Consider the following 25,047-nt stretch of genomic DNA (forward strand, 5'->3'; position numbering starts at 1 on the left):
CATTTAGTAATTTACCCCGTTTACCAAACAAACCTTCGCATTAGATTCATGCTTATCTATAGATACAATTATCATCACAGACATCCGCTTATTTCATATACAACAACAATATATTGAAAATCCATTACATTGCCAGCAGAGTACACATTATAACCTATGAACAACCTGCTTCACCTGCACAGTTCTCGATTATACAGCCTGCATAGCCCTGAAAGCCTCCCCTACCTTCAACCCCACATCCCCCACAATACCCCCTTGCCTGCCCCCATGATGAAAATAGTATCCGGAAGTGAAGGGAGGAGGTCACGTGACCACAGTGACGTCACCGACCAGTGAAATAACTTCCTATAAACGGTTTTCAGGTAGATATACTGTACCCACTATAGGGGGAAACCAAATGTGTTGCAGGCTTTTCCCCGTACTCCAAGTGACCTCAATTTTTCTTTCATTTTGCTGAAATTGAACAAATATTTTGAAAAAGATTATTAATTTATCATTGAAGAAGAATATAATATTAATAAATCTTAACGAAACATGAAACAGAAGAAGACACAGAAAATAAAAAAAATAACGGTCTTGAACTTGACCATTAAAGGTGCGATTCCGTGCCACGCGGCAGTCGGCAGATGGCAGCAGCAGACGTCGACTGCAATGCCGCCGACGGCAGACGGCACTACTTAACTGTATGAACTTGTATTGGACCGTTTCCGACACACCACTACAAATGCCGCGCGGCATTTGCAGTCGACGACTGACGCCTAGCGGCAGACGGCGCTCGAGTGCAAGCATAGTACTGCCGTCGACTTTTGACGTAATGGACGTGTTGAAAGACGAAAAATGGATTCTAAAAAAAATAAAAATGACAAAAATGGATTCTATTAATAATTATTCGGAACCAAGTGAAGAAATTCCATCATTGCCGGAATATTTAAACCAGTAGCTTAATATAACTAAGGACAGGTTGTTTCACAGAGTGTGAACGATTTATCAAAATTTAAAGTTAATTTTCAAGTTCTGTTATTATTTCAGCTTTGTGGTTCAACTGGCAAAATATTGATTGTAATAACAGAGCTTGAAAAGAACCTTTGCGGAACTAGAAAATTAACTTTAAAATTTGATGAATTGTTCAAATGCTGTGAAACAGCTCGTCATTTCTTCTGTGTAATTCATTACAAAATAATTTTAATTTGCTTACCTTAGTGTCAAGAACAATTTTTCTTCTGGCGATATTGTGTTTCGCCTTGTTTTTTGAGCAAGATCATTTTAAATTAAAGAGATTACAAAATTAAACTGTTTTTTATTTAAACGGCAATAACTTCTGAAAATGTCTTCACTCTCTTCTAGGTGTCTTTTTATCAAAGTTTCATAAACGCCTTCTTCCAGTCTATTTAAGTACATTGGCAGTATAGGCTTTCTACTTGAGTAGTAATACAATAATAAGTCATCGTCTTCTTCTTGCAATAACACATTGTATTATTCATAACTATATATGAAAGACACAACCGTCGGCAGTAATGCACTGCAGTGCCGTCACTGCCGTCGATTTCGGAACCTACGGTATTGCCGTGTCGGCGGTACTGCAGTCGGCGTCTGCTGCTGCCGTCTGCCGACTGCCGCGTGGCACGGAATCGTACCTTAAGGCCTATTTATTACACGTCATATTTGTCGATCTCATATTTCAAATTAAAATTAACAATTTCATCTTAAAACTAATTTTTATCATATTTTTTTGGCATCAAAATGTATTAAATTAATGGAAACAAATTTTCTAATGAAATTGGTTTGTAATCTAGATAGTGTGTCGGATAAACACATCTGATTTTTATTTCAACGGTGTACCTTGACTTTTAAATAATCTAGTTTTCTTTCGGCATAACTAATGAATAGATATTATCTTAAAAAATAACTTGATTTTTGGATCTTAAAAACTTAAAGAGTTAACAATTATTTTACAAGCAATAATTATTCGCCTGAAACACTCATCCACATTGAAAAATCTCCTGATAAAAGATACATGACGCCAACGGGACTCGAACCCGTGTCCCTTCGATTGAATCGATTGAATCGAATCGAAATCGAAGGAACACGGGCTCGAGTCCCGTTGGCGTCATGTATCTTTTATCAGGAGATTTTTCAATGTGGATGAGTGTTTCAGGCGAATAATTTTTGCTTGTAAAATAATTGTTACCCTTTGTGCTATGCATAAAAAATCTTGTCTTAAACAATAGTTTACCAAAAAAATAATAATTAAAGAGTTAACGAGAAACTTGTTATAAATCGTTAAAAATTGGGTATTCGGGGGCTTAAGGCAAACTATAGATGGCTTCGTTCGTATGAACAGGACAGTTTTTTTGATAATGTTTGTGAATTATTTTGTATTTATTATCATGTAGCCAAGCATTTATCATTTAATTTATTCGTGATTTGATTTAGAGGAAGTTACAAGCCAAAAATGTGTATATTCTCAGTATACCTTATATTGTAGGTAATAGACATTAAAATCGCTTGACAAACTGAGGCTAGAAACGTTCGATTTCAAGCACAAAACTGGTTTTTATTTATTTTGTTAATAATTTTATAAGAAAGCAAAAAAGTTAATCAAGTGAAACTGTCACAGATCTTAGCTATAATACTATATTTTTTAAAAGTTGTTTCCTTTATGCTTTCATACATTTCTATTGAAAAAATATTTGTTTTAGTAGTTTACATTTATATTTTTTATTGAGTGATTTTTTATTTTTATTTGTATTCCACTTAAGCAAAGCGATAGGTAAACCTTCAATTTATCTAAAGCATATTTTTTGGTATTCATAATGTACACCAATTTGTTACACAGATTAATCAAAATAGTGATTTGGCATTGAGTTTCGCCTTAATTTGGAATCACAATTCATAAAATACATGGTTTTTATAATAGACAATTTAAAAAGCATTGAAACATTGAATCACGGTACTAGGCAACTGCCTATTTCATGGTGATCAATACAAAATACTTATTTTGAATAAAATGTAAACAATACAAATTAAAATTTGGGCCTTACTAACAAACGTGTTTCAAACCCTACACAACTGATAACCAACCCTTAATGTAGAGTAAATGGACGTCTCTCAGCTGCATAAAATCTAAAACACGCCAATGGCCAACACACATAAGGGGTTGGAAATTTAAATATTAGGAATGGATGCATTTATAATTTACCCTTCAGGTTTTAAAATAATTTAACCCTTAAATGCATGATTTATTAATTTTTCTGGAAAAAAATATATTTTGTAGATATTTACATGCATATGCAAGGAAATATAAAGAATTTATTTTATTTGTAATTTTTTATTGATATTTGATTAAAAAAAATTGTTGCAAATTTACAACACCATGTATTTAATAAAAAATAATATGAACAATTTACGTATGAAAAAAAAAAAAAAACTAAAAAAATTTTTCAAAACTAATAAGTGTACCGGAAAATACGAGTTATTACGTGTAAGTATTGTATCTACTTACCTAAGAAAATCAAAATAATAACAGCAAAACCAAACTGTAATTCTAACCTCCAACCAATTTTCGAGAATCTTCACTTTGTTGAATAAAAAGTGACATTTGACATTCGCGAAAGAAAAAAAAGGTGATGCCACTCGATAAAATATATAACCGTGAACTTGATAATTCTAAAACGGCATGCATTAAGTATACACCAAAGAGTTAAAGGTGGTTTGAACGGTATTTTGCAGTTTTACAACAGTATGCATTTAAGGGTTTTAACCAACAAGTCCCAATGGTGAAATTTCACGGAATTTCGGAATGCTACTGAGGTATCTTAAATGTGCTATATATTGCTTATTCTTGAAGTTGTCGTTAAAAGAAATACCATTTTAGAAACTTGATAAAATTATCTTTGCAATTTTTCTATTTGAAATAAACATTGATAGTTATAAAAAATATTTACAATGTATGTTAACTAAAAAACTTACCGATACATTTTGTCTCGGAACGTCCATAATTTTGTGGGAATTCAATATTTATATAAGTTATTCCTTTAGTGTGAGTAATTAGTAAGAAAACTGTCTCTTCACTTTTTGTGCCGTTTATACAATAAAAAATAATATTTTAACGTTCAACTGTTAGTGAAAAAATCCTGCCAATTCGCATTGCATTGCATGCACTTTGACATGTTTTATTTATTTTATCTGTGTAATTCAGTATAAAATTTATACAAACTTAAGAGAATAATTATGTATCCTAACAGTGGCGAACTAATCACCTATCTACGCATTATAGAAACAAAAAAATGAGGAACGCCGGATATGTCAGCCACTATTTAATAAATCGAAACCAGATTTTCCTCTGAAATCATTCATATATTCACGTTAATAATCACAAAAGACAAAATTGAGATGGTAACATCCATCTCAATTTTTATCAACTCTTGTTAAAACTTTTTCAAGCAAGTAGGTACCATAAAATTTAAATATTTCGAATAAAAACTTAAAATAAGAACAACAATATTAATTTTGAAAAGTTAATCTTTACCGAACCATTAAAATGGCCATCATCTTGAAACGGAAACGAAACGTAAAAACAAATTTATAGTCAGACAAAATGCAAATTGGTCGAGTGAAAACAGAACGATGCTACTCTCAGTTAAAAAAAAGTCCGTTAGATTGACGTTTTGTGCTGCATTTCCAAACAAATATATTACAGTAAGGCAGTTTTAACGACTTGTTATTTTGCTAAACAGCTCGGCTATTGATTCGTTTGCCTGATTCTGTGTTTCCTCCCTCCTTTAATCTCTTTAAAACCTGCTTCTCTTCATTTAATATTCCATCTGCACAACATTCCCCAAGATGACTCACACCCTGAAAGAAACCTCTAGGTCTACTGCGTGGAGTTAGTGTTCTAATTTTTAATGCTAATGTTTTCGAATCAAACTTTAGCAGCGCATTCAATCCCCCATTAATGCGCGATTATATCAATTTTTAAAATAAATTCAGCGTAAAAAATCAGCGGGTCATAAAACTGCCAGACTGACACATTTTAAAATTATGTCACTGCCAGTTTTGTTAAATTGCGCCGGGGCTTACTACATAGGAAAGGAAATAAATAAATTTAAAAGGGTTACATTTCAGAATTTCGCAACCATTTTTATCGCCGTGGTTTCAGACACGACAGGAAAAAACGGCATATCATTTTGTAAATAAATCTGAAAATAAATTTTTATTATATCTCAGATCAAAACGTCAAATTTTTACATGACATTTTTTTCCTGAAATTCTGATTCACGTTTTTATCGCGTAAGAGTCAACCGTCCCAACAGCCTGAAGCTAGTGGGTCCATCACATCTCTAATTGAGAGTATTGTAAGAATGAACGACGCGATGTAAGGGAAAGAGATGAAAAGAGAACGGTGGAGAAGTACTCTGTACTCTTTAGATCTTGTCACCATACACGATTTAAGACCAAGCAATTCGAATTTTTAACAGTTGAAAAGTTGCTTGAAATACTAAATGAATGGTACTTTCCTCTACCCCATCTCATTACCCTCCCTACTACCTTCAACAAAACATAAAGGGTTCTCTTGATCTTGCCATGTCTTTTTTGGACATCCCCGACTTCTTCTACTATTCACATTCTTGTAATATATTCTTCTTTCACTTCTTTCTTCGTTCATTCGCTATACAGGTCCAAACCATCTAAGCGCCCTTTAATTTCATCAGCCTTGCATTCTTTGTGACTCTCCACATTTTCAAACGAGCATACATGGTTGTACAACATATATGCATCAGAGATCTCATTTCTGCAACATTCATAATAATAGTTAGAACAATGTAACAGCATGGTAATTATATACAACGCAATTTAATGGTTCGTGTATCACAGTAGGTGCACTTTGCATTAATGGCTTGACCTATTTATATAAATTATACAACTGTCCCAAAATTAGAAGTTTTTTCTTTTAATGGAATGTGGTCAATAGCAGCACTAATTAGGATTGCGCGACAGAAATCAAAATTGTAAAATATGAAAATTTGTAGTTGTGGCACTAAAAAAACTGACCGAAGGTGTAAAGTTTCGAAAAATTCGTAAAAATGCGAATATCTTCAAAATTAGACTTTTTACAGGGGTGATGTTAGATAATCTGATTAGTCGTGAGCTGGTCTATGACCCCTTGAAAGGTTGGCGTTAAAGTTTGGGACACGTTGTATGCAATGTATGTAACCATTCCATATACGTCGTCTTTCAGAATATGATTCCGACAGTCGGTAGACAAAAGCCACTGCTTTTAGCAAGGCCTTCAAGGTGTCAATATGCACAACTTTTTGGGTAATGTCGTTCGTTATTCAAAACAACTGGCTTATTAGTGAACTGAAGTGAACTAACGAAGCTTTTAGAATTTGAAGAAACTGTATACACAATCAATAGACTTAATTAATTAATCTAAGACGATCAATTGATTCCAGCCAGGAAAAACAATAGTTGTTAGTTATTTATGACTAAATACCTCATTGACTAATTAACTCATTTTTTTGTATCAAAAAGTACATGCGGACTGAAAACTTACATTTAAGTTAATATTTGATTTAGACATTGTTAATTTATTGGTATTTTTATCTTTTATATAGCCGTCTGACCGAGAACCACCTCACACAAACAAACGTTACTTGGATAAAAATGATCTTGCTTTAAAAACTAATAGCATGCTAACTTCCTTATAAAAGATTAGTCATTCAGAATATATCGAGAACACGTGCTCTTTTCCTAGTAGATATCATGAAGGAATGCTACAAAATAAGTATGTCAGTATCAATATCAGTATTTGTATGAACACGAGTTACGACGTCCTCATAAAACATTTGCTTTTCAATTCAATTCAATTAAGTTTATTCATTTTAAAAACATTATAAAATTGATAATTTTAATGCGTTTTTAAAAATACATTTGTTAATAACAATTCCTACATTAATATAAACAGTGTGTAAATCAACTATTCCAGTAATAATAGAGTTTGCCTTTTAAAGGAAGCTTCATTGATGATAAAAATTTCGATGTTCGAATTGATTCTGTTCAACATCAAGATTGCTCTCCCCACAGGCATGACCATTGGCAAGTTAGTTCTGCAGGCCGAGAGATAGAATAGTCTATGTTGTCGGTGACGTAGATAACCAATAACCATCGGGAACATAGAAATGAATGCTCTCCATGATGACAGAGTTGATACTTATACTTTGTTAGGTACTCATTCAATTCATTCATTTATAACAGGAAAACAAACAATTTGATTAGATCCTTATAAATTACCGTGTACTCAAAAATTATTAGCGGTAAATACGCGTTAAAAATGTATTATCAATCACGTTGCGTATCCCGTCTTTTCAACATAAAATTGTCACACTATTCAATCATATTTGCTTGTATATACATTGCTAATACCCAAAAAAAAACGACAAACCCCTAAATAATCACGGTGTGAAAAAAGCCTACGTGGTAATGCGATATTTTCCGAAAGCATCATCCCTTCCATATGATGGCAGAGCGCTCATTTCCTCCGAAGGCAAACGCAAAATGCCACAATTTGTGAAACTTTCCCTAACTTAACTATGACGAATGAACGTAATCATTCAACCGAATGTACTGGCCAAATTATCTTTTTTTTTAAATTTAAATGTTTGAATTTATTCTTTGACATTAACTTCTCGGGATAATTTGTTCGGTTTTTTGAACGAACAGCTTTTATCTGTAGATTCAAATTGTTCGCTTTTCATAGAAATCGTCGTGTCTCTCTTACCTTCATAGATAGAAATATGAACTAAACGGTGTTAGAAAGAAACAAAACACCAGGTTTTACATTTAAATAAAGAATAATTATAGAGTGTATTAAATTGTTATATTCTTCCTAAGTAAGAAGTCAACTTGAGTACAATTTTCCTGTCTGGAACCCACATTATAATATACATGTACCTACAAGCTGTTGAAAGAATACAAAACAAATTTTTACGTTGTATAAACTTTAAAATGGGTATTCCAGCAATTATGTTGAACTATGCTCGAATTGTCAGACAGAAGAATTTTCACTGACTTGGTATTTCTATATAAAATTCTAAATGATTTAGTTGATAGTCAGGTATTGCTAGAATTGATAAGTTTACGGATTCCACAACGTAATACTAGAAGACAGGATTTATTTCAGTGCAGAAATTCTGGGACTAACTACCATATGTATTCCTCTTTGACTCTTTGCCCAGAATACTAATGGAGGGAAAAAATTATACCAAGACAGTGGACATCTTCAATTTATCTTTAAACAAATATAAAATGTTGTTAATGAGCAATTCAGTTATGTACAATAAATAATGTATATTTCTTAATATTCTTATGTAAAAGCCCCGAAAAGGGGCGTTAATTAATAAACAAAATATACACCCCTATGAAACCAAAGGTCAAGGGAAAAATTTATGCAAATTATTAATTATATTCATATGAAAAACGAAAAAGTGAAGTGGCAGTAAAAGTCATAATATATTTTTCAAAAGAACTTTTTTTTTCGTTATCAGTAATTTTAGTTCAGTGTTTAGATGAAAAAACGTAAGGTGAGCCATTTTTAAACCTTTTTTGATTCAAAAATTTAATATTATAATTCTTTTTTAATTTTATTTTTTTTATAGATTTTTAAACGTTGCAATTTTTAACTGTAATGAAAATTGTTATCTAATAATATTATTTGAAAATATTTTTCAATTACTTTCAAAAACAGTTATAAGGTTTCGGAAACGTTCATAAATTTGCTATTTTTTTGGATTGTATTGAAAAGCGGATATTTACCCAAGTTTTCAGACTTTCTGACAGCATATTTTAACGGTCAATATGCCAGAATCCTAAAAGATTAAATTCTCTTAAATTCAATGTTTTCCTTTGCCTTTTTACTATTTATATTGTGATCTAGTTACTGGCGACTTTTCGTATTTTACGTGGAGAAAAATAAGTATTGGTAATTTATTAAGAATCTCTTAAAATTATTGGTAATCCGGTTAAAAATGGAATTTCAGACCGTTTTCTGATAAACTTTTAGTAAACTAATAATTATTGCTTATAATATTTTTTATCCTATGTGCATTTACATTTAATAAAAACAAAGTTATTAATTTATTCATTAAGGGCCTGCAATCCCGATTTAAACTGGATTACCAATAATTTGAAGAGATTTTTAAAATATAAGCAATACAATATTTTTCTCCGTGTATCTGCACAAAAGTGCCAACCGCCATGAGTCATCAGTAATACTAAAGCATCCTCCAATTAGAGTATGTTTTGTGTTTGAAAGAAATAGGGAAGAAAAAAGAGATGATAAAGTGTAAGGTTGAGAGATACACTCAGTATCACCCTGGTTAAAGATAACTATTCTAAATAAAATTAAAAAATATATATACATATTTATATTATATCTAGATAGCAGTTTGTCAGCGGGTTTTTAGTAATAATCTACTTATATGAATAACACATGTTATTTGTAGATTTTTACTGTCAGTATTATAATGCCCTGAAGAAGCTTCGGTTGTATCAAAACCTGGTCGGCATTAGGTATAAAAAAAGCGTGTTTACTAGTTTGTTTTTTTTTTTATTTAAAATTACTTTGTAAACCAAAAATAAGTTTTTGAAGTAAATAGTTTCTTTAACTGACAAGTTATTTAACTCTTTCGACATTCGTATATCTATTTTTCCTAGGAATAATTCTCATTTGTGTGGCCGTGAAAATCTAAAATCATTATAACTTCTGCTGCTTTGTATGTTTCAGATAAGTTATTTATTATTAACACCGGATTTTCATTTACGCCTTACCCTTCTCTGCTAAATATTTAAACAGAGTGCACGGTGGGGAGGGGGGAGAATGGGGGGCTCTTTAAATATGTGATGGAGTAGATACTTTGGCATTTATGTTACCGGAGAGGGTCCGAGTGAAAAATGGCAGAGTCAAGTTTAGTCACTGAACAGATAAAACAATAGAACTGCGTTTTGTGCGTCCAAAGTAGGCTCATTTTAACACAGAGGTATTGAAGAGATATACTATACATAGTGAGAAGCAAGCTGGAGTATGCGAGCGATGTTTGTGCACCGTACCACCAAAAGTACATTGATATGATCGAGCAAATCCAGAAGAAATTCCTCAGGTATGTCTATATGCGGACGCATGGAACCTATCCTAGGTTCAAGCACCATATCGACTTATTTGAGGAAACTAATTCTGTGAGTCTGGAAACTAGGCGGAAAGCAAGTCTAGCTATTATGTCTTTCAAAATTTGAAACTATTTTAACAATAGCTCATTCCTCTTGGGATGCTATGATTTATATGTACCAGACCGCTACAGCTGAAGTCGATACCATGACTTATTCAGAGTACCAAAAGGCAAAACCGACGTCCTGGCAAAGCATAGCATGACGAGGGGAGTGGTGCTGTTGAACGAACTAGCAAAGAATTTGGATGTAAGTGACTGTTCTCTAAATGATCTAAAACAATTATCAAAGAGTCACTTAGCTAAATGCTGATATAATGTAAAATTTTACTGTAACTGGAATGAATGTTCTGTTGTACAATAAATACGTCTATAAACTTCAACATAAGATTAAATTTAGAAGAGAACTCAGATACAGATGGTAATTAACAAGACAATATAAAACATTGACTGGAGAATTCATATCCTAACTATTGTAAACATTTCAAGATATTTTTTACGTGTAAGTTTAAATTTAAAAAATTAACAAATTATCAAAAGCGTTAATTACTCGTCTGAAATATCCATACAAATTGAAAATATCTCCCGAGTAAAAATAAATGCCGCCGACGGGAATTGAACCCGAACCTTCTGAGGTCCGGTCAGATGCTCTGGACCACTGAGCTCAGAGTGCCAGTTATTCAGTTCTGGTCACCGAACACGGTTAAAGCAATTTCAAGCAACTTTTAGATTCGGAATGGTGGTCCTTTAATAGGGCGATAAAAAAAGTATTTACTTCTCTCGAATGTACCGCAAATATACTATATAATTATTATAAATTGATGAACTGAGAAATAACACAAATTAATTAATCAATTTAAATTTACTTGCGCACGTAAAGAATTAAGCCTCGACCAAGGATGGTAACCAATTCCAAAGGTATTTGTTGAAATAATTAACGTCTTAATTTTTTTTAAATCGGTTTGGATTCACTTCTAACAGTTTTCCGTTCAGTGAGTGAAGTAGGTACTTGTATGGAATTTCGTTTGTAAATTACACAGCATAGATGTCATTTGTCGGCATTAATTAAAATTACATTTTAATGTGCGAATTTCATATTTTATTAATTTGTTGAGTGTAGGGTGAAATTCTCACTCGAGTGGTTCAATTATTTCTGAATCGATTAAATTCTGGCTTCAAAAAAACACTTGGGCTTTTATTTTGATAGATTGAAGTGGAAGATACTATACTCTGTATCGCCCGATGTAAGACCACCATTCAGAATTGAAACGTTCTTGAAATGGCCTACCTTTCACCATCTCCTCCTCTTCCATAATACCTTCAGCCTCACATCATGCCCCAATTGGGGATACCATAGTCTCACTGGCTCCAGATAATTTGCTAAGCTAGGCTAGTGGCTAGTTCGTTATGCAATATAACTGGCTTATTAATGAATGGAGGTGAATTAACTAAGCTATTAAGTTGAAAGAATTGTATACACTAACACGATCCATGGATGATCGAAACGCGATCAATTGATTCCGTTCTAAAAGTTGTTGGCCATAACTAAAGACCTCATGAACCAAGCAACTTAATTTTTCCTGTCAAAAAGTACATGCGTACTACCAATGTATATTAAAGTGATTATATAAATTCGACATTGTCAATTTATAGTATTTTTTACTTTTGCTAGAATTGCCAGCGAATATCGACTTGTATCACTACATCGGTTGGCTTATCAACAGTTCGACCATTGCTAACTACATCAGTACAAATTCGTCGGTAGTTCTGCCTATCGATCCGATATTGTAAAGTTATTGATAATTTGACATTCCAAATCATCAAACATCACATATTTGAATGTCTAATTGAAATACTAACCTTAATATGCATTGGTCGATCGTATTTACTTTTTAGCATTAAAAAGGGAGTTAATTAGTAAATTAGGTCTTTATTCACAGCTGAGTTAATTTGTCGATGAGATCTTTAGCCATAACACGAGATATACGAAAGAAGTGTCTAAATTTGGTCCCTCCAAATTCTAACGGATTTCATTGATCGCATAAATGATGTCTCTCTATCCTAGGAGCTTCGTTAATCTTCTTCCGTTCATTAATAAACCAGCTATTTAACTGACAGACAAGGAAATTTGGCGAACTTTCTTTGTAGGAAAATCTTATCAATCATTGACCGTGCTAGGGAATGTTGCTAACTGACCATAGATCACAAATTTAGTCAATATTGTATTGACATAGGGCTTTATCGATCGCAAGCGCCAGACATTCAGCACAGGTTCTCCTAGAGAGGTGTTCACAAAACACTACTACGGACCCATATAGATACTGATTTTTAACATTGTTTGTATAACCGCTACTTGTAAGAGATTAGAAATGAATAAATTATTTTTAATGATAAACTTATGTTTAAGATACAAAGTTTTTTATGCATAGTACAAAGGATAACATATTTGACATTTTAATCAAGTCAAAATATTTTCACCTATGAATGAAGATATTACATGTCTCGACGCCATCTAGAAGGAGATTTAGCATTATTTCCTACAAAAATAAAGTTGTTGTTTTCTAGTGAAAACATCTTATCTCTAAATAGTAAACAATGAAGTCGCTATCCACTTCCGTCTGCTTGTGCGCTTAGTTCTTGTAAACTGCGCACGGATTTTGATAGGGTTTTCACTATAATTTAGAAAATCTTTTCCGGAGGGATTACATATATGATCCATGCTTATTTTATTTAAAGAAAGTAGAGGAAACTCGATGTTCTGTAATCAAGTCGTAAATAAAATATTTTCACGCACTTGCATTGCTAACGCTGGCTAAATCTTATGAGATATATCAAAATAATATAGAACAGAATTGTATTTCAGTTCAATTCAATTAGTTTATTCCTTTAAAAACATTACAAAATTACATTTTATTTCGTTTTTAAGTACATTTGTAAAATGGTATTACATAATAAGTAAGCGGTGTATAAACTATACCAGCATCAATAGAGCTTGCCTTTTAAAGGCATCTTCACCTTCAGCTAAATATGTCGATATCCGAATTGATTCTGTTCAGCAGCAAGATTGCTCTCCCCACCGGCATGACCATTGGCAAGTTAGTCCTGCAGGCCTGGAGATTTTTTTTTTTTTTTTTTTTTTTTACTTTATTTATTTTCATTTCTTTACACATATTATATATATTAATAGATAGTATAAAATAACATAATATATAATACCAAATAGTTTACAAAAGAAATGAAAACCCACTAAGGCACTGACTGCCTGAGTGTGGGTAATATAAAACGATTACTATATTTCAAGTACCTAAAGTATAATATACATTAGTAGAAAAAGTTTTTTTGTTGTTTATAGTTATTATAAAAAGTAAAGAGAAAACATTATGTACAATAGTTTATAAAGTTTCAGCAAGTGAGTTGTAGAAAGGATAAATAAATTTATAGTAAAAGCGTTTCAATATCTGCGTCAATCAGCCATAATTTTACCTCTTTAATATATTCTATCTTTTTATTTATCATTTGAGTTTGTAGTGGTAGAAGGTTAAATGTACGAGGACCAATGAAACTGCTATGCGTCTGCATTAATTTAGTATTGGTTTGGGGGGTGTAAAATATATTATTTGTTCTTTTGCTCATTCTGTTTTCATTTATTTTGAAATTGTTTTTGTTTTTAAATAGATATTTCATAGTTTGTAATATAAATAATTTACGAATGTTAAATAATTTAGATTCCTTGTATAATAGGTCGGTCGAAAATGTTTTATTTTTGTTATATATGACTTTAATTATGTGCTTTTGAATTATTTGTAGAGGCTTAATAAATGTATCAGGTGCACCACCCCATCCAATTATGCCATAAGTGATTGCAGATTGCACCAGGGAGAAGTAGATCATTTTCAATTTTTCAGCGTTTAAAATTTCCTTGAGTCTATAAAATATGTAGGTTAGATATCTTAGTTTAGAAGTGGTTTGATTAATATGAGATTTCCAATTAAGATTAATATCTATTGATACTCCTAAATATTTTATATTTTTGACATTAGCAAGTTCGTTGCACAGGAAGCACATTTCTTGATTGCAAGTTGTATTATGGATTCTAATTTTAAGGTTGTCTTTTGGTTTGTTTTTGATGTTTTTATAAAAAGGTAAGTAAAATGTTTTGCTGTAGTTTAAGACAAGTTTGTTGTATTTTAACCATTTTGAAACAAGTGAAATACATACTGTTGCATTCGAAAAAGTTTCTGTCCAATTATTACCATCCACTATTATTGCCGTGTCATCGGCGTAAGAAACAATTTTACCAGGGATTACAAAATTACATAAATCATTAATATAAATTAAGAATAAAATCGGGCCAAGAACAGTTCCCTGCGGAACTCCGTTTTTTATCTGTGTTTCTGAACTATAATTATTCCCAATTTTTGTTTTTTGTGTTCTGTCTTTAAGATAGTTTGATAGTAATTTTAGTGTGTGTTTTTTGAAGCCCAGTTGAGTTATTTTTTTAATGAGTAAATTATGATTAACGGTGTCGAAAGCTTTTCTTAAATCTAGGAATATGGCAAGACATTTCTTTTTTTTATCGATAGATGTATAAATATTTTTTGTCAATTCATATATGGCATCCTCAGTGCTTAGATCTTTACGAAAGCCGTATTGGTTTTTCGATAGAATTTTATATTTTTCTAAGTGTTCAATGACTCTAAATTTGATGCATTTTTCGAATATTTTTGATAGGTTTGAAACAAGGGATATTGGTCTGTAATTGTCTAATTTATGCGTATCCCCAGATTTATAAATAGGTATTATAGTGGAGATTTTAAACTGTTCTGGAAAATGACCATCTTTGAGGCATATATTAAAGATATGTTGTAATGGCGTTAATACATGTTGTTTTATTTTTTTCAATGTATCACAAGATAGGCCATCATTTCCCTTAGAGTTAGATGGTTTTAGGTTATCAATATATTTTTCAATTTCATTAAATGTAATAGGAGAAAAATATTCTATTGAGTTAATTGAATCGTTATTAGAGTCTAATTGAGGAGATGTCTCCATATAATCATGATTAACATTAATGCCGGAAGATTGAAGAACCTCGTCTACTATATTTGTAAAGAAGTTATTAAAACATTCTGCAATGGTTGATTTGTTAGTTATTATTTCATTATTTATTTTAACCTCATTTACAATATTTGAAGACATAATTTTTTTGTTGGCAATTTCATTTATAATATTCCAAGTTTTTTTAGTATTATTTTTAGCATTTTCAATTTGTTCACAATAGTATTTCTTTTTGCAGTTTCGTATCAGTCTATTTAGTAAGTTTCGGTACATTAGATATTTTGTTTTCAGATAAGGCATTGTTCTGAGATTATTATTTTGGCAATCCATTTGATATTTTATCATTTCTCTATATAATTTATCTCTTTGTTTAATTGATATAATTAATCCAACTGTAATCCAAGGTTTAATTTTTTTATATTTTCTGTTAGTGACAACTATTTTACTTTCACTTTTTAGAATATACTCTCTAAGAGTATTATAGAAATTCTCTAATGCTATATGTGGATAAAACAGTCTATGCTGTCGGTGACGGAGATAACCATCAGGAACATAGAGACTAATACTCTCCATGATAGTCGGATTTTCAAACCATCCACGAATCAGTTTGAAGAAGTGTGATACAATATGTACACCTCTTCTGACCCGTAGATGGTTCATACCGAGCATCCCCAAGAGAAAGTCAGTAGGATAGAGCCACGGCTAGTAGCCATACTCCCTCAGGTAGAGGAATCTCAGAAATTATATCTTAAAAGAACCTACAGAAAAGTCCACGTTGGTATACGAGTATGTCTATCTCCTAAGAATAACTCATAGCAACACCGGGTACACGTCAGTTAGTAAGCAATAATTGTGGAATGAAAAATACATATGGATAATTTGGTTAGTTTTTAATAAGCTGATGTAGTGCAACTGGTAGGGCACCTGCCCAGCAATCAGAAGGCAGCGGGTTCAATTCCCGTCGGCGGCATGTATTTTTTCTCGGAATTTTTTTTTCATTTTATATTGGTGTTGGAACACAATCAACTCACTAACCAAAATCTTTTCTTCTTTACAGCAAAACTGCAAGACATTTCAGAAGAAATTCCCGCAGCGAAACCACAACAACCGGCAGAAGTTCCCATCGAAGATCAAATCTTCGACGAGAACGACCTTAAATCCGTTACAAAGATCCAGGCTTGTTTTCGCGGTCACAAGGCCAGGAAGGAACTGACCCTCGTGCCGGAAGTAGCGCCGGAGGTAAAGGAAGTGAAAGAAGTGAAAAAGGAAGCAGTTGTAAGTGAAGTGAAAGTTGCAGAGATGAGTGCACAGAAGGTCGAAATTGAATCTAACAAGGCTGAGATGGAAGCAGAATTCAGTGCTGATGATAAGGGTAAGTTTTAATTATTTACTAGCTGTAGTCCCAGGTGTTAATATGTATATAAATGAATAAAATTTCATCATAACTATCAAAATTCTGGCTTAAGGGGTGTTCGCGCAGTATATATTTATAACCAGACCAGAATATATCCCTTAAACCAGAATTTTGATAACAATATATGGATGTATTCGCAAAGACTTGGTAGATGGCAAATATCAATAAAAAACCATGCAACTCTCCCAATCTACCCAACGTATCCATCTAAATTGTAGGAAAGGCAAGAAATAACAATAAAAGTCATAACTATACTCACGGGAAAGGCAAAATGGCGCGTTATCTCATACTATATTCAAAAACTTCTAGCTGCGCTTTAACCTATTGAAAGGGTCGACACATCTCGCACATCAGTTTTCAGGTTTGGGACGACACATTTTGCTACCATGATCAGGTCTTGAGCCCTCGACCGGCTCGGGATATGCTCGTTCAAGGCCGTGCGTGCGCTTATGTAGGCTGTCCGTGGTACATCAATTGGTAGGTAGCGTGGATCTGGCCTTTGATTAGTTGGTTAATAATTTGCGTAACCACTAGGAGATCTGTGAAGACTTGCGTTCGTAGATAGGGATACCGTAATAGTTGTGAGCGAGAACGTATTCGGTGTCGCTCAGTTTCGTCCCGTTACAAATGTGAAATAATTGATATGCCGCCAAAACGATATGTTCGTTTTTATTCGTGAATTCGGCGGCGTTGACGTCACGCCGGGTTAAGCTAGATAGGCGTCTCACAAGACATTGGCCTTTTTTATGTCACAATGACGTTGTACTCAGTTGGAACCATTTCGTAAAGTAAAGTTTTCATAAACAGAAAAATAAACATTAAATCTTCCTCATAATTTGCGCTATTCATCAATAAATCATCAAAAATTCTAATTTTTGTTTTCGCTGTGTCCTATGTAACTCTGCTTTAAAGAACTCAAATTTTATTTGAATTTAAGTATCATTTCAAAATTAGAACTGAAGTGTCATTTTCTATCTTGGAACTGATTGTGTGAAGAATTTGGTAAAGTACGTACCTATAGTATAATATTTCGAACATAAATATTTTGAACAATTTATTATTTTTAAAGAAAGACAAACATTCCCGGGTTACGAATAACCTGACAATATTTGAAAATCTCCTACAACCGCCACTGAAAGCGGAAAATGTTGGTTGTGTTTTGATGAAGGACTTGAATTCAGCCGAGGAATTGAACACAATATGCCTGGGTGGAATCCAAACGCGATGCCAACCCAGCTACTGACCGGTCTGTCATTTTTAAAATTGTAACTGATTTTTCAAGACTTCAGACTATCCCGTGATTTTTAACGCGTGCTAGTCATTATGTCTGTTCCTACATTCGAACTTGGTTGAAGTTCAACAACAAGTTGGAGCATTCTGAAAAGAAACAATCTTTTTTTATTATTGCCCAATAAATTTCTCTTTTTCCGCCAAGTGAGCACAATTTTAGCCAAACGATTAATTTTATTTGAGTTTTGGAATGCGGGTGTTTTGTATGTACGTGAGTGGTTTATTTACGATATGTACTAAGTTTTAAATAGAAAAACCTGACGTGTGCAATACTCAAACCTCCGTAAATAATTATAATTACGATAAACAGTTAAATTACACTTAATATATAAATTAAATTGGTTAAAAGGTAATGTGTACAGTTCACCAATTTAAAAATCGAGAAAGTGCAGCATAAATTTCTAAAATTTATTGATTATGAATTAAGAATGCCAGTCAAAGATCTTAATTACACCTTTTTAATGGACTTTTTTATTTTTATTTTTTTATTACCAATATAAAGTTGTTTTACAGGTGTTTTTCGATATCTGTCTCGAGACAGACGTATTGGATACAAAAATGAGTATTTGTATAATTTGATACATGCATAACTATAACTAAAACATAAATTATAAAGTTGTATACATTTTAAACCGCGAAGACATAATAGAAAGTGTAGGTTATTGTACAAGGATAACAATATTATAAATGTATACGGAAAAGTTAAGATAAAATAGTTAATGAAATAATAAATTGAAGTAAATAAAATTGAAAAGATCAAATATTTAGGTATTATTATTGATACAAAATTAAATTGGAAGTCACAAATTAATGATACCGTCTGTAAATTAAGATATCTTACATACACATTTTACAGACTAAAAGAAGTGCTCAATGTTGAAAAACTGAAAATTATTTATTTTTCTTTGGTGTAATCTTTACTCATATACGGAATAATAGGATCGGGTGGTGTGCTTCATGCACATATAAAACCTTTACAAATAACTCAAAATTATATCATCAAAGTTATGTATAATCGGAAAAGAACATTTTCAACAGATGAGTTATACAAAGAATCTAAACTATTCTGTATCCGTAAACTATTTATTTTGCAAAATATGAAATACATCTTTAAAAACAAAAATAAATTCGAAATAAATGAAAACAGAATCAACATTAGAAATAAATAGATTGAAGTTTTTTGTTCCACCAAATACCCTTAGAATGGTATACCTGTCATTGGCGGAATCCCTAATAAGATATGGAATAACTTCATGGGGACATTCAACAAAAACAAATCTTCTTTCAGTCCAAAATGTACAATTTTCTTTGTTAAAATTATAATTAAACAAAACTAAATACGAACAAAGAAATGACGTACCAAAGTCATTACTATACAATTATGTAAATTTATTATCTGTTCGTGCTATTGTGGTTTAAAATTGCGAGTCAGCATAAATCTCAATCTGAACATAATAAAATAGTGACACATGTTCATAATACAAGACTAATTGCAAACGATGGACTTGTAGTTCCCAGATACCTGAATAAATACGGTCAAAGAACTCTAGAATACCTCGTTCCAATAATTTGCAACATGTTACCAAACTCATTAAAAAGCTGTGAATTGACTCACAGAAGGAAATTTATGTTAAAAAATGGTTATGTAAAAGCATTTTTTGTACTAATGTAATTATTTGTATATTTTATGTAGGTACTTGTTAAAATTGTATATGTATTTAAAAAGTAATTGTTAAAAGAACCCGTTGACAAACTGATATCAATCAGTTTAACGGGACTTAATATTTAAAAAAAAAATGTATTTTTGAAAGTTTATAAATGATGAAAAAAAAATGTATATTATACTCCCCAAACGAACACAAAACAAATGCAAACACACTGCAGTTTCATTGGACCTCGTACTTTCAATCTTTTACCAATAAATATTCACCATATATTACACTAAACACTTATAACTTCACTATACACTATTTTAAACATTTTTTATACAAACCGCTTAGACAAAATGTAATCTTGTTTTTGTTTTATATGCCCACAATATGTTTATTTCTAGGTACAATAATATAATAACTTAAATATATTACCCACGCACAGGCTGCGCCTTAATGGGCTCCCATTATTCGTATTGATTTATATAATATTGTATGTAGTTAATGTAAAAAATTGGGAAAAATAAAGGAATGAAAAAAAAAGTTAATATAAGCAGTATTACTTAAGATAACATATATAACAATATTTCATTACATTAAATGACAGATGTCAATCAGTATCTAGTTGGAGTATATACTTATAAAGGGTTTTTTTTATAAAATGTTTGATCTTATATCTGTCTTGGCTGATGATCTAAGACTTGGTGTCTGTTTTATATTTCAAAAAAATTGTGTTCAGTCAAATAGCTAGTGGAAGAGCATTGTATATCCTTGTTGCAAAATATCTAAAATTTCTCTGGCCAAAAGTTGTTTTAGCGAAAGGGATTAGTAAGAGATTATGTCCTTTGGTTCTAGTATCGCGAGCAGTTTGGACATTGTCAAAAGCAGTTTTGTGTTTGAAGAGGTATGCTAGTATGTTTTTGGCATAAAGTTGCCTAATGTCCATAACACAGGTGTTCTTAAGACTTCATCCGAACTGCTGGTGATCAGTAGTTTAAGGATAATCTTTATAGTAAGTTTCTGAGTTTCGGAGCTATTAAAATTGACCGACTTATCATCAAGGCGCATAATGACCGTTTTAGTTTGTGTTAAGATTTGTTTGGGCTTGATGAAGTCTTCAATAACAGACGCATGGTTTTTTTTTGTTTTTACTGCATAAAACTGCATTTCACTTTATTTAATGTTACAAAGAGTTAACTTATTCCCGGACAAAACACTTTTACTAATGGTCTGTAGACCATAATGACTGCTTATTACTATTTTATAGGAGAGAAGAAGAAGGAATCCAGTCGGCGAGGCCTATTATAACCTAACCAAGTAAAACACATTGACAAGCTAATTGTAAACAAACACTGTCAAAGAAAGCCAATTGATAAGGCAAAACATCTGTTTCATCTGTTAGCCCTAGTTTTACCTCTGACCGCTAGGTGCTAGGCAGGAGCCTGTAAAGTAACTGGTGGTGAACTTTGCTAATGGTTCGTACATTTTTAACAGTTTGTCTTTTCAAAATAGCGAATGGCAGACTGGACGCCATGGATTTAAAGAATCTTATTATTTATCGTGTACCCACGCGTAATACAAGCAGACTGCTCTATATAATGTTCCACAGTCTGTTAATAATTATTTCGAGAATTCGCCAATTTAGAGGCTACACAGACTAAGTATTAATTATAGTTCTATCGATTTAAGTGACCAAACTAAAAAACAATGATCATATAAATAATTTCTTTAGTGACGTTGGTCCAAACTTCGCTAATAATTCGTGTATTGCTAATAAACCTAGTGAGATGTGTCTTATGAATGATTTTAAATCTGAACTTCACGTTACAGGGGACAATTTTTATTTTAAACCAACTAGCTTTTTTGAAGTCACAAATGTAATAAATGATTTAAAAATGTCTTTTTATATCGCTAATTTATTAAGAATCTCTTCAAATTATTAGTAATTTCAGTTAAAACGGCAGTTTGCAGGCATGACGAATGAATTAACAGTTTTCCTGATAAACTTTTAGTAACTCACGAATACATTATCATAATTTCTGTGAATCCGAATATTTATGCATTACAACCAAAATTCTTTAAATCGTCATGATTATTATCAATGCAAATTTATAAAACATTTTTAAATTGATATTTTATTAATAAGGCCTGTTAATTGTGAAACATGAAAACAAATAATATTGAGGATAAATACCTAGATCTGTGAAAACGAAATAATATCAAAAACAAATAATATTGTGAAAAATACCTAGAACTTTTAACCATTGTTAAAAATAAAACAATTACTATCGTACATTATGATCATAAACATTATAATAATTAGTATATTAGTATGTTAGATATATACTATTAAGTAAATAATATGTATTACGCATCAAGATAACAAATATATTATTATAAGCAAATAAATAGGAAAAGAGAGAGATTTCTTACAATAAAACTGATTGATCAGTTTTGTAGGATTTAAGTAAGATAAAATATTGTACAAATAATAAAAATTAAAAAATAATAATAATAATAATCGTGCGGGCAAATATCAATCTCTCTCCGTGTGATGATGAACACTGTAAAGCTGCCCAAAACTTTGGCTAAAGATCCTTCTTAAGAAGCTTAACACGGCATAATAACCCAACAGTTAATCACGATAATACATTTGGACATTAACAAAAAGGACATTAAAAGCCCAGAATTATTACACTTTTTATCAATACTTAGTTAATTTCGCCGTTAAACCGCAACAAAATCCAATAACATTAAACAACAATGACACGCGTTTTTATGATAATATTATTTTTATAACAATGTGGAATCCAATTAGGGAAATCGTGTCACGGAATATTAACGACATGGAAATCACAATGGAAATCTCAGGAAACGTTTTAAACACGAGTGCGAACTTGAATTGAGAATAATGTTAATATTATTTCATAAATGTCTTTTTGCCGATTATCGAATATATTTTATTGTGTTATCGTCAGCCATTTTATATCCAATACAAATCAAATATCTCACTTCGACAATAATCATTAATATGTCAACTTAAAGGTTTTGCTTTACATGTTTTTTTATAAATAAGTAACACATAAAATTTTTTTTTTTAAAATAAGAATACTTATTTCGACTACTTTGAGATTGAAAAAAATTCAAGTGCCTCCCATAATTATTAAGGCGATGCACTACGTAGTAATGCAAAATCATGTGTTTTTGGTTTGAAAATTTGGTCGCCTAGAAATGTTTCAGATGCTTCAATTAAATACTGCGAGTAGAATACATCTTGGCTTTTGAAATGATCGTGTATTTTTTAGATAAGTCCTTTTATAAGCTCAGAAAAAAATAATGTATAAGGCCTATGAAAACTGCTTTAAAGGTCAAAATCTCCTACTTACGAACCCATTTTCGTTTATGGTTTTATTATATAATGTGGCTAATTAAGTTATTTACAAAATAAAATAAAAGGCACTTTATGGCCATGTTTTTTTCTTGCATAAATCAAAACATGCGGGTTAAGCGGGAATTTAAACCGTATCGCCATCTACGTAAGGGCTGTTATTGATAGCGGCTCGATTTAAAATATTACACGACGTAGTGCATCGCCTTAACTTACTTTTTTACATTACCAAGAGTTGCGTATATTAAAAACAATTATTACAAATATAATTTTTAAACATGTATTATTGTATGGGTAGGATAGATAGGGTGGGAGTGATTTAGAACAAGCAGGATAATCAAGTCAATTCATGCAGGATAACTTGATTGACACACGGTAGGAACTGAGGATGGATAGTCCGATACAGTTTTCCATATAAACTTGTGGAACCAATGACGTTGATAGAAAAGATATAATTCCATTATTAGCGTATTACTTAATTAAAAAAATTGTCAGTTTTGTAATAAAAGACTATTATTATTTAATTTAGCTAGAAGGGTAACAATTATTTTACAAGCAATAATTGTTACCCTTTGTGCTATGCATAAAAAATCTTGTCTTAAACATTAGTTTAACATAAAAATAATAATTAATATTTGACAAGTTCTAGTATTTCACCTAAAAATGTAGACAATTTGTCTCGACGCCATCTAGTGAGAGAGTTAGCACTTACAATGCCTTTCTCATATAAAATAAAGTTGGTTGTTTTCAGGTGAAAAAATGTAACAAGCAGTAATTTTTTAATGAAACACTAGTATATATTGAATCATTTCGCGGGTAAGAGATAAGCCGCCATAGCTCAGTGGTCAGAGCTGTCGACCGGAAATCGAAGGAACACGGGTTCGAGTCCCGTTGGCGTCATGTATCTTTTATCAGGAGATTTTTCAATGTGGATGAGTGTTTCAGGCGAATAATTATTGCTTGTAAAATAATTGTTACCCTTTGTGCTATGCATAAAAAATCTTGTCTTAAACATTAGTTTAACAAAAAAATAATATTAATTTAGCTAGATTCCGTCGAATTTTTCGAGATATAATTTGTTTGCCGTCGCCCTTCTAGATTTCGTTAACGGCCTCTAATTTACTTTGAACCTTCTACTCTTCTTCTTCTTCTTCTTCTTCTTCTTCCTAGCACTATCCCAACTCATTGCCTAGGTAGGCTGTTGGGGTCGGCTCTTCTCGTTCTCAGGTTATAGCTTCTTCGGTTCTGAGTGTCGCTTTCATCTAGGCCGTTTCTTTGTAGGATTTTGGAGCATTGGGTCATCCAGGAGTTCTTTGGTCTACCTCTGGATGACTGTCTTTGAAGCTCTATAGACATTGCCTGCTTCACAGTGTGGTCTGGTGGTCTCCGTCTTATGTGCCCATACCATCTTAACTGTCGTTCCTCTAGCTTACTGTTTATGTCAGTGACACTTTGAACCTTCTACTGCCTCCCTGAAAGCCTCCAGCGCCCATAAGGGGGCGTTATCGCCCACTTTAAGAAATACTGATATATACCAATCTATAATAAAACTGTTATCGCCAGCTTACATCAGATCTTTGAACTCCTAGGCCTTAGATAAGTCAACGAATTTGATTAATTTTATTTTTTATGTGAAATCGCACATATTCCCGACTGCTCCAAACCGTCTGGAGCCAGTGAGACCATGGCATCCCCAATTGGGGAATTTTGAAGCTGAAGGTGGGGAGAGAGAGAAAGGGACCTGGCTATTTAGATGTGGTCACCAAACATATCAAAATATCAGCGTTTGTGTTTCCTTTCTCTTACAACGTGTGTGTCTTCAAAACCCAGGATCACCACTCCAAAAGTCCTTTCATCCTCCCCACCCCAAAGATGACATAGGCCCCGAGGGAAATTATTTTTTCATACACACTTTTTTGTTAATCTAACTTGACAAATTTGATTCACTTGATCGTGCTATGTCTGTCTCTAACGTCCCCAACTTCTACCAATCACCTCCGCGTCTAATTTTCTAATTCTCCTTACACT

The 25,047-nt window shown here is 32.2% G+C and overlaps 1 protein-coding gene across 2 annotated transcripts in view; it reads left to right on the top strand.

Annotated features, from left to right (window-relative positions):
• igl (IQ calmodulin-binding domain containing protein igloo) overlaps window positions 1–25,047 on the top strand; it is a 557,622-nt gene that overhangs the window by 197,805 nt on the left and 334,770 nt on the right. For both annotated transcript variants that reach the window (XM_089649614.1, XM_089649615.1), the window contains exon 3: window positions 16,336–16,650. In XM_089649614.1, the coding sequence (XP_089505740.1) occupies window positions 16,336–16,650 (315 nt within the window). The remainder of the gene's footprint in view (window positions 1–16,335; window positions 16,651–25,047) is intronic.

The sequence above is a fragment of the Hesperophylax consimilis genome, chromosome 30 (genome assembly GCF_061612785.1).
Source record: "Hesperophylax consimilis isolate HC1 chromosome 30, BYU_Hcon_1.0, whole genome shotgun sequence".
Lineage (NCBI taxonomy): Eukaryota > Metazoa > Arthropoda > Insecta > Trichoptera > Limnephilidae > Hesperophylax > Hesperophylax consimilis.